The sequence below is a fragment of the Chlamydomonas reinhardtii genome, chromosome 7 (genome assembly GCF_000002595.2).
Source record: "Chlamydomonas reinhardtii strain CC-503 cw92 mt+ chromosome 7, whole genome shotgun sequence".
Lineage (NCBI taxonomy): Eukaryota > Viridiplantae > Chlorophyta > Chlorophyceae > Chlamydomonadales > Chlamydomonadaceae > Chlamydomonas > Chlamydomonas reinhardtii.
In genome coordinates, this window is record NC_057010.1 from 5,510,317 (window position 1) to 5,523,424 (window position 13,108).

The 13,108-nt window shown below is 63.8% G+C and overlaps 2 protein-coding genes across 2 annotated transcripts; both read left to right on the plus strand.

The window, feature by feature from the left end:
- Positions 1 to 766: 766 nt before the first annotated feature.
- CHLRE_07g351050v5 (uncharacterized protein) lies at positions 767 to 5,398 on the plus strand. Its single transcript, XM_043064563.1, has 10 exons — positions 767 to 1,060; positions 1,171 to 1,223; positions 1,315 to 1,363; positions 1,499 to 1,564; positions 1,796 to 1,936; positions 2,126 to 2,947; positions 3,159 to 3,236; positions 3,531 to 3,644; positions 3,836 to 3,925; positions 4,195 to 5,398. Exons 1-10 carry the CDS (start codon positions 941 to 943, stop codon positions 4,438 to 4,440), a joined length of 1,779 nt encoding a protein of 592 aa, XP_042923131.1. The 5' UTR covers positions 767 to 940; the 3' UTR covers positions 4,441 to 5,398.
- Positions 5,399 to 5,706: 308 nt separating this feature from the next.
- On the plus strand, positions 5,707 to 13,108 carry CHLRE_07g351100v5 (uncharacterized protein). The gene is made up of 13 exons (XM_043064564.1): positions 5,707 to 5,912; positions 6,394 to 6,507; positions 6,747 to 6,836; positions 7,079 to 7,183; positions 7,370 to 7,420; positions 7,648 to 7,812; positions 8,165 to 8,325; positions 8,563 to 8,668; positions 8,883 to 8,927; positions 9,292 to 9,603; positions 9,882 to 10,178; positions 10,494 to 11,000; positions 11,233 to 13,108. Exons 1-13 carry the CDS (start codon positions 5,793 to 5,795, stop codon positions 12,037 to 12,039), a joined length of 2,880 nt encoding a protein of 959 aa, XP_042923132.1. The 5' UTR covers positions 5,707 to 5,792; the 3' UTR covers positions 12,040 to 13,108.

Genomic DNA, 13,108 nt, shown 5'->3' on the forward strand with positions numbered 1-13,108 from the left:
TCCCACGCCCGCGCCTTCGCGCTGCGACCGTCCAGCCACAGTACGGTACCACAGCGGTCCACAGCATCACATGGCGCAGTTATGTACATACCGTCCCTCACTACGCAACCCGCTGCGCGCTGAGTTGCAGCAGGTAGGTGCGCAGTGTTATGACAAGGGACACGCACGTGCCGTCTCCCACGTCTCCTCGCCCATTCTCGTTTCCCGCCCCTACCACTCCCACACACAGCTCCGCCTAGGAGCCGCAGAAGCATTTCAAAAGGAGGGTGCTGTTCCTGGGTGGCCCCGATGGCAAAAACTTGGTGGCGCCGGAAGGCTGGCCCCGCTACCTGTTCTGACTTCTGACACAACAGGCGAGCGGGCGGGGGTTGAGATGCACCTTTGGGGACATGTGTGGTAATGCACAGACGAAGGTCGTAGCAGCAGGTGCCGAAGTTTGTTGGCGCAGTCTACGGACCACGGGCCATGAGTGCCTGCAGGCTGAATGCGGTCAAGCAGCATGCGGGCAGTGGTATCGGGTGGTATCCCCTGGCCCTGGGCGCAAAGGGTCTGAGGCAGGCTGAGGGTTGCGAGCCAGGGGCGGGGGTGCACATAGGGTAGTATTGCGGGCTGTAAGCTAAGCCTGTGACATATGCCAGCTGCAATCCATGTGCTTACAGGCACGAAGCGACCGGTGCTGCCCACCCCACCCGTGGAATGGTGTGGCACCGTGCAGATCGCCCATGTTCCCGCCCACAAACTTTGCCCCCCACGGCCCCACCTGCGTCCATTACTTCCCGCCTTGCCTTGAGCTATATCCCTCCGCACAATACTGCTTAAGCCAGCTTACTGCAAGCTAACGGCGTTGAGCGGGCGACCTTCGCGCACTGCTTCGCGCAGCTACGATGAACTAGGGCGAGAAGATGCCTACCACCTAGCCTTGCTCTAGGCTATTTTGAGGATGTCGAACTCTGTGCTAGACTATTTGACTTCGGTTCTTTCCCAGCGAGGGCCTACGGCCGTGCCTTACGACGAGGCGGTCAAGTGGAACGTGCGAGACCATGTATCCGAGCTGCAGAAGGTGCGATGGGCCATATGAAAAAGCAACCGTGGAATCCGGTCCTGGTTTAGATGCTGGCAGTCAAGGCAAAGAAGCTGACCGACCTGCACTCCTGCGCCGCGATTCCACAGGTCTTTCCGACACTAACAGCAAAGCTTAGCGAATATCATAGCAATGATGGCAGGTACGTTCGGTCGTGCTGCGCCTTGCGACCGAGGCCTGACCGATGGCAAACAGTGCGGGTTTGACGCTCCATCACGCTGGCCTTTGCTCAGGTTGCTCAACGTGCTTAAAGTGGAGGGCACGATGCCAATCCATTACCAGGTGAGCCCTTGCTCGTTGCGTGTCGATCGTTGGGCGGCAATCCGCCTGCTTCAACCTGACTTGCTGCCTTCCGACCCCCCGGCCTCCAGTCTTTGACGTCTGTCGCATCCTGCAACGGCTCACCCACGGACACAGGGCGCCAAGTACAATATCCCCATCCTGATGTGGCTGGCGGAGCGGTACCCCTACAACCCTCCGCAGGTCAGCAAGGGGCAGATCACACCTAGCCGGGTCTGGTCTGGACGCTCCGGCGGCTTGGCGGGCTAGGACCTTCAGTGCAGCAGCATGGCATCACACAGGCCCTACGAGTCATAACGTCTTGTACGGTCGAGGAGGAACGACTGCTGGCAGTTGGGGCCCGCTTTCCTCCGGTCCCACACGCCCCACACATTCAACCACACGTGCACCCCGCCGCCCCGCTCGCCCCGCCAGGTGTTTGTGGTGCCCACCGCAAACATGATCATCCGGCCCAGCGCCTTCGTGAACCCCAGCGGCCAGGTGGCCACCCCCCTGCTGCGCTCCTGGCTGTTCCCCAGCTCCAACCTGGTGGACGTGGTGCTGGAGATGTCGCAGGTGGGCGGGTGGGCAGGTTGGGTGGGCAGGGTGGTTGGGGGGCTGGTTGGGGGCCGTGGGTTTCAGGTGACGCTATGTGGGGCACTGCAGCTGCTTTGGCACGCCCAGATACACGCCCGTGTACACCCCCACGTACACGCGCCCGCTGCAGCTGCCCTGACACGCCCACGTACGCGCACACGCACACAGGTGTTTGGCAACGAGCCGCCGCTGTACACCAAGCCAGCGGGCTATGTGGCGCCGCCTGTCGCGGCCGCCGGCAGCAGCAGCTCAGGGGGGCACCCGGGGGCGCAGCCGCCGCCGCCGGGCTACCCCATACCCCCGCCGCCGCCCTCACACGGCGCCAGCGGCGCGGGCCCGGGTCCCTCTAGCAGCAGCAGCAGCAGCACTGGCGGGGCCCTGAGCAACGGGTACCCCAACCAGCACTACCCAGCGGTGGGCGGCGCGACCGGAAACCTTACGCCCTACGCCACACCCTCTGTTGGCAACACGCCCAACTCCACGCCGGGGCCAGCGCCCGGGCAGCGGCCGGGGCCAGGCTGGGGTGGCGCGGGGCCCGGGCCGGGGCCGGGCGGGCCTGTGCCATACGGGGCGGTGGCCTCCTCTTCCGGTCCTCCTCCGCCGCCGCCGCCGGTGGGCCCACCGCCGCCGGGGCCCTCTGGCTTCGGCCTGGGCGGCCTGATCTTCGGCGGGCTCTTTGGTGGCGGTAACCAGCAGCAGCAACAGCAACCCCCGCCGCCGCCACCTCCGGGGCCGCCGCCGCCAGGGTCCATGTCGGGCCCTGCCATCCCGCCACCGCCGCCACCCCCGCCGCCCCCGGCGGAACCGCCGCGGCCGTCTGTTGACAAGGCGGAATTGGAGGTGCACTTCCGGCACCTAGCCATTGAGGCGCTGAGCGGGCAGCTCAAGAGCCTCGCGCGGCGTTTCAGCGACCACGCACAGGAGGAGACGGCCAAGGCCGTTGAGACGCAGTCACAGCTGTCGGAGCGGCGGGCGAGGCTGCAGGCTGCGGTGAGAAGCCGTGTGCAGACCGTGGAGGGAAACGATTGTGGGGTGGGGGGCTGGGGCGTCCGTGGGACGGACGTCGAAATGGTCACCGTACAGGCAGCAGGCGCGTGCATGCCAGACCCTTGCTCCAAGCTCGCCTGCCCACCCTCATGCCTCGTGCTGCTAACCCGCTCCTGTCATCTTCTGGTTTTGGCCGCTGCCCCCCGGTGCGCAGCACGACTCGCTGACGGCTCAGCGCATGGGCACGGAGCAGCTGGTATCGGAGCTGGCGGCCAAGAACAAGGCGCTGCAGGTGGGGGTGGCCGGGGGGGCGCGTGATGTGGCATGACCAGTATTATGGGTTCCGGGGTTTGTGCCCAGTAGCCTGAGTAGAGGTAACGTGTGCGGTGCATGGTAGCGCAGAGGCGGTTGATGGCTACAACGGCACTGAAGGCGGCGTTTACAATGCGCCACTCAACACCACTGCACCTCGTGGCTCCCAGCATTACGCCCAAAGAATGGCCCTGGTCCCTGCTCGGTGACCCATGCCTCCTCCTGCTCCCTCTCTCTCTCTCTCTCTCCCTCTCTCTCTCTCTCCGCGCCCTAGGGCTGGCTGGACCGCAACGAGCCCCTGGCAGCCGCCTACGACCCGGAGACCGTGCCCGTGTCCTCCCTGCTGCTGCCCGCGGACGAGCGCTGCAGGCAGGGCATGGAGACGCAGGTGTGTGTAAGGTGGAGGGAAGGAGGCGTGTCGAGGGCAGGGGTGCATGTGAGGCGAGGACGCAGGCAGGCACGGCGCGAGAGTGGGCGGCAGCGCACACAGTTACATAAGGGCCTTCTCGCCCCACATCAAAGCACGTCACTGGTGTAGCTCATCTTCCGCTTTGTGTCAACCCCCTCGCTCCTCCACAGGCCCAGGACCTGGCTTTGGAGGACGCCATCCTGGCTCTGGACCGGCTGCTGCAGACCGGCCAGATTGCGCTGGACGCATACCTCAAGCAGGTGAGGGGCAGGCGGAGGGAGCGGGCTGCAGGTTGGGAGGGGATGAGTGTACCGACTAGCGGGCATTAGCGAAGCATGAACACCACACCAAACCGCTGGCGCTGGTGCAGTCGAGGCACGCCTGATGAAGTGGGCGGAGGAGGGGACCGAGACGTGATTTTGCAGTGGCATGCCGGGCCTCCATCAGGACCAGCCTGAAGCACAGCGATCAAACGCCATCATTAGCATCATCTCTTTCTCGCCGCGCTCCCTGCCTTTCTGCCCTGTAGGTGCGCTCGCTGTGCCGACGGCAGTTCTTCGCACGTGCGCTGGGCCTCAAGGTGGCAGCCGCCGAGGTGGAGGGGCCGCCTGCAGCCTCAGGCAGCTCCGCGGTCTACCAGACGCGGCCCTTCCCTATCGCGCACGGGGATGGCTGGTCGCACGGCGCTGCGCCGCCGCCGCCACCACCGCCGCCACCGCCGGCATACGCCGGGGCTCACACGGGCGTGTTGACCAACCCGCTGGCGGGCCGATGAGGCGATGGCGACGATGCGGAATGCGGCTACGAACGTACTGGTGCTGGCGGCCCTGGCGTCTGAAAGTGGGGCTGCGTGTGTGCTGTTACCGACTGCGTTGTATGGGATGGGTGCGCAATTACGGGTGTGGGTTGGGGGGCACAGAGTTGTACTGGGTGGTCGGCTCGGTGGACGTGCGTACTGACGCAAGCAGATAGTGTATTCAAGAGTTGCCGGGTGCGGGCATGCAGCACGCCACGTTTGGGTTCTGCTGGCAGGTTGATGGCTTTGGTGTGTAATGCGTGCCCATTCATGCCTTCTTTGCAAGGTGTGTGGACTATGCGCCGGTGTTCGCAATGTACAGGTTTTGGGTGGGTTGGCCCCGGAGGGGCGGGAACGCCACCACGTTTGGCCTGCGTGATCCTTACGATGCGCTGGCTTGAATGTTGTGGGTCTGCAGGAGGCGTGCCGTTCCTCCACGGTTCATACGAAGCGTGTCTGCGTGAAGGTAATAGCCCCGACGCGGCGCTGGTTATGCTTGGGCCCATATCATCCATGCGGCTGGGGGTATTGTGGGCAAAAGCGCCTATGAACTTGGCCAAATGCTCACCGCTCTGCTTCTTGAGTAAAACGCGTGCTGCCTGATAATGAATGGCGACGCTGCAGCAGCCGCCCCATTGGAAGAGAGGGACTGAGGGAGTGCAGCATCCCGCAAGTAGTGCCAACATTCAGCCGGCGGCGAGAACGAGAATTCTCCAGGGGGTGGGCCAGATATGATACAGGTACATGCGAGAACGGCGGGCAACAGGCCCAGCCCAAAATGTGACGGCTCGTACCTTGGCTCATACCGGCTGCCGTGAGGTGTGTGCAGGCCGGTGCTAGCGGGTGTCGCGGCGTGCCAGTGAGGGCCTGTCCGGCACATGCACACCACAAGTGCTCGCTCCCCTGCCCGCTCCCTGCTATGTAACGGTCCGCACGTTCACCACGCTCCACACGTCCATGCTATGCACCACGCACGACGTCGAGGTGCGAGCGAGGTCGTCAGCCGCTTGACCCACGGCTGGCCGGCAACAGCGCCTGCGTGCTGCAGCACTGGCGCCATGCCCGGAAGCTGTGAGGTGAGCAGGGATGCGGCCATGCGGGTGGCAGGAGGGCAGGCAGGACATGGGTACGACAAGCCCGCGCCGTCGTGCTAGGTTAGTCCCGTCTTGCTGCACGCGCCCCTCAACCCAGCCGCACTTCGATTGCTCTGTGTTATCTGCGTCAGGTTGTCACTAAAACGGCACCGTTTTCAAGTTTGTCTGACGCTTTAAACGCGCATCCGACATCGCGAGTAGCCTGAGCTCGCAGAGCAGCCCGGCCGGGCCTCAAGGATGGGGCAAGGATGCAGCGGCAAGTTTGTGGACATGGTAACGGAGGACGAAGTGCGAGCCGCAGTCCAGGCTATCACAGACTGGGAAGACGCCCAAAAAGCCTCCCAAAAGACCACACAGGTAGGCTCGCTTGAAAGACTACAGCGCCTGAATGGTTCATGACATCAATGGCGGAGCTGCTTGACCGCCCAGGCCTACCTTTCTGCTCGGGGCTCGGAGTGCGGCTTCCGGGCCATCGAGAAGCAAAGTTGCGGGGGCGTAGAGCGTTCAGGCGAGCAGCTTTACGCGTGTCTTGCACACGAATTCACCCCGGAACGATAGTGTGTCTACGCAAGGGAGAAGCACAGCTGAGTCATTCGCTGCATGCGCTTGACCGCGTCCCCTACACGCGGCTTCGGGCATTCTCAGAGCCTGAATTGAAGGACAGTACATATGCGAACGGAGGGTCCACTGGTATCCCCAGCAAAAAGTTCACGCCACGTCCACCTGCTAGCAGTCCTTCAGTGCGCTTCCACCCTCCCGCGCTGCCCCTGGCTGCAGCAACTTTGAGCACATGGGCATTCCCCTCCACTCACCACCACAACCAAATTGATCTCCACAGGCTCTGAAGACGGTCCGCAAGGACAGCTTCAAAAAGGCCACCAACGACCTCAACCACGCTGGCGGCATTGTGGAGCGGCTGGGCGGAGCGGACCGCGTGCATGACGTCATTCAGGTGCGTGCCCCTCGCACAGCGCTAAAAGCCGCAGTGTAGTTGATAGTTTATGCCGTATCTCGTGTTGGGGTTTAGGCGTGAGGTCTATGCCATATTGCCATGTGCTTTGTTTGTGCCAGACTGTTGGGTTGCCGAACTGTTGGGTTGCCGTCAGCACCGGAATGCACGTGCTCACTGGTGAAGTGGTGTTGCCGCCTCCTTAGAAGCCGGTTGCCCTCCACCGCGCCTCAAACCTCCAGGCGTTTTATCGCAAGTTGTTCCAGAATGCCATGGTGCGGCACTACTTCGAGAACCTGTCCAGCGACCGCATGCGGTCCAAACAGATGAAGGTGAGCAGCAGCTGCTGGATGCAGGCGGCAGGTGGTGGGTAGGGCGACGGGGCCGGCGGGTTATCGTGCCGAATTCCTTGAAGGAGGTCTATGGGTGAGGGAGCACCCTGGCTATGTTGCGCATGCTGGCAACCTAAGGCTCTCTTCTGAAGCCTTAAGGACGGCCCTGTCAGTTCTGCATACGGCTATGTCCCGGTGGGTGACCTCTTCCCAACCTCTGCTCCGTGTCATGCGCCCTGCAGTTCATGCGCTACATCATGGGCGGACCCGGCACCTACACCGGTAACCTGAGGTGCATTCACGCACAGATGGTGAAGGAGGAGGGGCTGGACAAAGCCAAGTTCCAGGTGCGTGTGCGCGTGGGTACCGTAGTCGGGTGGGGGGCGGATTTGGGAAATTCCGCCGCTTGTGATGGGGATGAAGAGCGGCCGGTGCGTGCGGCGTGTTTGCGTCAGGAGCTCATATGTTTTCCAGGGTTTATGCCGAAAACAAGGCTCACATTAATGCCCGGCTCATGTGTATTACTAATGCAGGTGGTGATCGGGATGCTGCTGGATACGTTCAAGGAGCTCAACGTGCCGCAGGTGCGCGGCGTGGCGCGGCGTGCCGTGAGGGCTGTGGCTGGATGCCAGCTGCTGTACAGGTTCTAGATGCATACTGCGTTACGGGGTGCGGCCCCTGTTGCGCACACCAGCGGCAAGCACGCACGCACGCACACACACACACACACACACACACACACACACACACACACACACACACACACACGCCTCCTGACCCTGACTCGCTGCCCACCACTTCGCGAACACAGGACGTGGTGTCTGAGATACTGGGCCACGTGGAGTCGGCCAAGTCCGCCATCTTCACGCCGCAGCCCGACGAGCTGGTCACGCCCGAGGAGCTTGTGGCGGCGGCCGCCGACCTGGGCCGCAGCTGCCCGCTGGTGGCGAAGCTGGGCGGTCCGGAGCCGGTGCAGGTGAGGAGGGCGCGCGCGCGCATGTGTGTGTATGTGTGTGTAGGGAAAAGGGAAATGACAAGCGCGCGCGTGTGTGTGTATGTGTGTGTTTCTACGTTTGCGTGGGAGGGCGAGGGACGGAGAGAGGGGTTGAAGTAGCAATTCCGGGCGTTGCGGCACATGTGGGCAGACTGGGCACGTACGGGCGAGTGGCGCAGCAGTTGGAAACGATGCAGCGTCCAACGGAGGTGTAGCACGAGCGCTCATGAGTCATGAGCTTCCAGCCCACCACTTCCCCCGCGAACCTTCTACCGCCCTGCCCCACCCACGCTCGCCCACCTCGTCGTGCCACCATGTGCCACTAACCCATCAGGGCATCATCACCGCCTTCTACCGGCGCCTGTTCAGCAGCGAGGAGCTCAAGTACTTCTTCGTGGGGCTGTCCACCGAGCGCCTGCGCACCATGCAGTTCCGCTTCATGCGCTACCTGCTGGCGGGTCCGGGCTGGTACGCCACCACAGGCGGCAACATGCGGTGAGTCCGGGAGTGGGGAGCAGGATAATGAGGAGGTTGGTGGTGCGGGCCAGTCGGGTGGGACGGGGCGGCAGAGGCGAGGGAAAGATGGGAGCGGAGGGGCATGAGCAGGGCGGAGTAAATTCGCTTGCGGCGTTGTATGATGTGGGAATTGCATTCAAGGACCTTGCCTCTCAGCCCCGCACCTAGCTAACAGTCATGCCTGGAATCCCCTCCCCTCTTGACCGAACCTCTCAGCTGTGTGCACGCGCGCATGATTGCGGAGGGCGGTCTGGACCTGCCCAAGTTCCAGGCGGTGACGGGCATGCTGCGGGCCGCATGCGACGAGCACCTGGTGTCGCCGGTGAGAGAGAGGGGCAGAGCGGGAGGGGCAGAGCGGGAGGGGCAGCGGGACAACAAGGGAGAGGGAGAAGATGGTGTCAGCAAGCGGCGTGGCAGCGGGGCTTTGTGAGGAATCGTTTCTGGCTATGATGCCGTTTGGTGGCAGCGGGTCCAATGTGCCACTCAACTCACCGCTGCGCCTGCGCTGACGCCGCACCTGCCCCTCTCGACTGCAGCCGCTCATTCGGGAGATCATGCTCAACGTCAAGGCCGCTGAGCAGGTGCGCGCACACACACATACGTATACAAAGCACACGTCTGAGCAGGCTCCGTCTTGTTGTTTTTAACCAAACACAAACACACACACACACATACACACACACACATGGCGGGCGGGCCGCTTGCACGAATGTGCGCCACTGCTGCTTCCACACGCAGCCAAGCATGCGGTGCGGCGCGAGCCGCGTGACATTGTGTCGGGTGCAGTTCGGTGATGAGAAGCTCTTTGGCTACGCTTCACAAGACGCCTCGCATCGCAACACCGTTGTGGCATCGCTCAACCGCCCCACTACCGTAACCCTTCCTTCCTTTCCTCTATGTATCATAATTCTCTCCGTGGCATGTCCCGACGTCTATGTCCCGCAGGCTATCTTCACGCCCGGCCCGGACGAGCTGATGAGCCGCGAGGAGTTCGAGGCCGAGCTCGCGGCACTCGAGTCCGAGGAGGCGGCGCGATTGGCGGAACATAAGGAAAGCGGCGGCGGCGGCGGCCTGCCCGGCCAGCCGCAGGAGCAGGACGGGGAGCAGCGCGGCCCTCCCACGGGTCTGGTGCGGCGTGTGGGCGGCCCAGAGGCGGCGTACGAGCTGGTTCGGCGGCTGTATTCGCGGCTGTTCGCGGACGAGGTGCTCAAGGGCTTCTTCGCCGGCCTAAGCGTGGAGCGACTCAAGACCAAGCAGGTGAGGGAACGAGGGGGAGGGGTGGGTGTGAGGTTGAGGAAGTGGGGCAGCGTGCGGATGCAGGATGGGCCATGGGTGGGTGTGCGATAACAGCAGGAAAGCGGCGGCTGAGTGGTGGTGGATGTCAAGGATCTTGTCCGTGATCAAGCCAACAACAATGCATCGTGCCAGCTCATTCGCCCGCCCACGCGCACCGACATGCATGCTTCTGCCCCCCTTAGCTTGGTTTAGTTTGGGCTGGTATTTGCAACCCCCCACCCACCCACCAACCCCCGCAGCTGCGCTTCATGCGCTACCTGCTGGGTGGCCCGCCCGCTTACGCTGCGGCCACTGGCGGCGCCAACCTGCGCTGCCCACACCTCAAGCTCATGGTGAAGCAGCCGGCGGCGGCGGCGGCGGCGGGCGCCGACGACGACCTGCACAGGAGCAGCACCGGCGGCACCGAGGAGGGCGGCGGCGGCGGGGCCTCCACGGCCAAGGCGGCGGGCGGCGGCCGCGATGTGCTGGATGGGACCAAGTTTGACCGGCTGGTGGGGATGTTGAACGGCATCCTTACAGAGCTGGGGCTGCCGCAGGTGGGTGGCTGGGGGAGGTGGGTGGCGGGGGGGGGGGAGCAGGTGCGCTGTGCAGCTCGGTGCGGCAGAAAGATGGTCTGGAAGGGTTGTGTGCAGAAAGCACCCACATTCCTGCAGCGTGCGTCGCGCTGCCACTGTTGCCTGATTCACGCCCGGTCCTGTCGCAGTGTGTGGCGCCTTCACCACAGCAGAGCTAACACTGCGACCGCTCGCAACATTCCCCCCTATTGCATTGGGTTCGGTTGAGTCTGGGCTGGTATCAACAACCCCACTCACCTCATCACCTCTCTGCGCTGCACCCGCAACGCACCGCAGGACGTGTGTGCCGACCTGCTGACCAATGTGGAGTCGGCCCGCACCGCCATCTTTACGCCCAGCCCCGGCGAGGGCGACGGCAGCGCCTCCTTCGCCACCCCCACTCCCACCAACACCACCACCACCAACACCAGCAGCGGCAGCAGCATCTACGAGCGGCTTGGCGGCGAGGAGGTCCTGTGCGACCTGGTGGACATGTGGGCGGGCAAGCTGGGCTCAGACCCCGCCCTGGCGCACATCTACTCGGGCGGAGTCGACATGCCGCGACAGCGAGCCCATCAACTCGCCTTCCTGCGCCAGGCCTTTGGCGGCAGCGGGGGCGGGGGCGCTTCGCGTCCCGGCTCCGCTGCCTGCCCGGCGCTCGGCGGGACTGCGGGGGCAGCGGGTGGGATGGTGGGCGCGATGCGGCTGGAGATTGCGGCGGCGCACCTGGCGCGCGACAAGGCACTGGCGCCGGCACAGTTTGAGCGCATCGCGGACCACCTGACAGCTTGCCTGAAGAAGGAGGTGAGCAAGAGGGCGGCCGGGCCGGCGACCAAGACGACAGGGCGTGGCGGAGTAGGCCGGTGACAGTATTTATCACACAATCATAGGGTACTGTTGGTTGGGTTTGCTCCAGGATTCGCTTGTGATACTCAGCAGCTTGGAGTGTATTGCGCGCGCAAGGGTACCAACTGCCAACGCATCACACGATGCCGACCGATTTCCCATCCCTCCGCACGCCACCCGTCTTCCCCAGGGCGCCTCCCCCGAGCTGGTGGCGGAGGTCCGGGCCATGCAGGGCCCCGGGCGCTGCCTGCTGTGGCCCCCGAGCTCGGCCGCTGCGCCCGCCGCCGCCTGCCCCTTCGCCGCCTCTCTGCTCGGCGACGAGGTGCCTCCGCCGCCGCCACAGCCGCCACTGCCGCAGGCGCCGCCGGCTGTCTGCCCCCGCCTGTCGGCGGCGCCCACCAACATGACGTCGTACGATGAGCGCGCCCTGGATGCCATTGTGTCTGCGACTCCGGGTGATGCTACTGCCGCAACTGCTGCTGTCGGCAACGGCAGTAGCAACAGTGGGGCAGGGCCGGCGGCCCCGTCCCGCCCGGCCAGCGGCGTTCCCGCCGCAGCTGGCGCCGGCAGCAGCAGCCTCAGCCCCAGCGGCAGCGGCAAGGCCACCGGCGGTGGGCTGACCAAGAGCGACTTTGTCCGCCGCCCTAGTGTCAGCAGCAACACGGGCGGCAGCGCCCGGCCGAGTGCGGACCTCGCTGCAGGTGCAGGCTCGCGCCCAGGCACCGCATCGACGCACCAGGCGGCGGCGGTAGCAACGGGCGCGGCGGCTGCGGCACCGGTGCCTGTGCGCGGCGCTTCCGTGTCGTCTACATCTTCGGCTGCTGCGGCGGCGGCGTCCGCGGCCTCCGCCGTCGCCACCGCGCCAGCGACAGGTGCGGTGGCAGCAGACGGCCTGTTTGGTGAGGACGACGAGGAGTTGATGGCGGCAATGGAGCGGGCGGCGGGGCTGCAGCAGCCTGAAGCTGCCATGGCGCGCGCCGGCTCCGTACGTGCTTAAGAGCTCGCTAGCAGAGGGAAAGACTGATGGAGCGCCTGGTGGCGTTGGCTCCGCAAGGAGTCCATGCATGGGGTAGCCAACTTTGTTTCGTGCCGCGTGTTGTGTATGGTGAATGTGTACCGATATGGCTCGCGCAATTCGTCGGATGCATCATGAGAAGAACGAAAGCTTCGAAGCTCTGCGAAGGAGTGACCAACCGTCCTTTGGTGGAGGTCGCGTGCTCGCCGTATGTATGGAAAGCCTGACTTCGATTTTAACCTCGAACCATCGTTGAGTCCTGATCATCCTATTGTACTTACACTCGCAAGATCGATCGACAGGTGGCTGGACAAATCGTGATTCATGTGTGTGTGGGCGAGTCACGAGCCGCCGTAAGGGCCGGGGCTGGCTCTTGGATGGGTGGCTTACGTAAGCGTGGTCAAGTGACTTCATGGCAGCTATACTGTGTGTATGTGCATGCCATATGCGCCGTGGGAATAGCTCTGGGAGTCTGTTTGGGTGAAGTTGCTTTATCGTTGGGGGCTTGGACACAATAGCGGATGGACAAGTAAGGTAGCGCTGCGTGGCGCGCAGATGCTTACACCGCCCCGCATCAGCGACAGCATTGGGTTGCTGATGATTTGGCGGTGTTGGTGTCGACGAGCAAGGGGCAGGCCGTGGGGGCAGGCCCGGTGCAGGATGCTTTAGACAAGGCATCCGTGCAATGCGTGAGTTCCAGCGTTCCAAGTGGCCGTGCCATACGTGCGCAACAAGTCATTTTGGTTTGGATGGGCGTTGAGCCTTACAAGATACTATGTACAGTATGATACAATAAACATCAGGGTGCAATCATCGGTTGTTAATTGCGCCTGAGGAGCACCAGGGCCACCATAGTCGCTGGGTGTGCGATGGGACAGGGGTTAGGCAGGTTGGCGAGGTCCCGTAGGGTACACTGACGCCCATACCCCAAGCAGACGTCAAACAATTTGCAGCGGCAATTAAGCAATTTGCACCATAGTCGCTGGGTGCTAGCCAGGGGTGCTGCTCCTGGCCGAGGACGGACAAGTTTAAGCAATGGGTGCTAGCATGG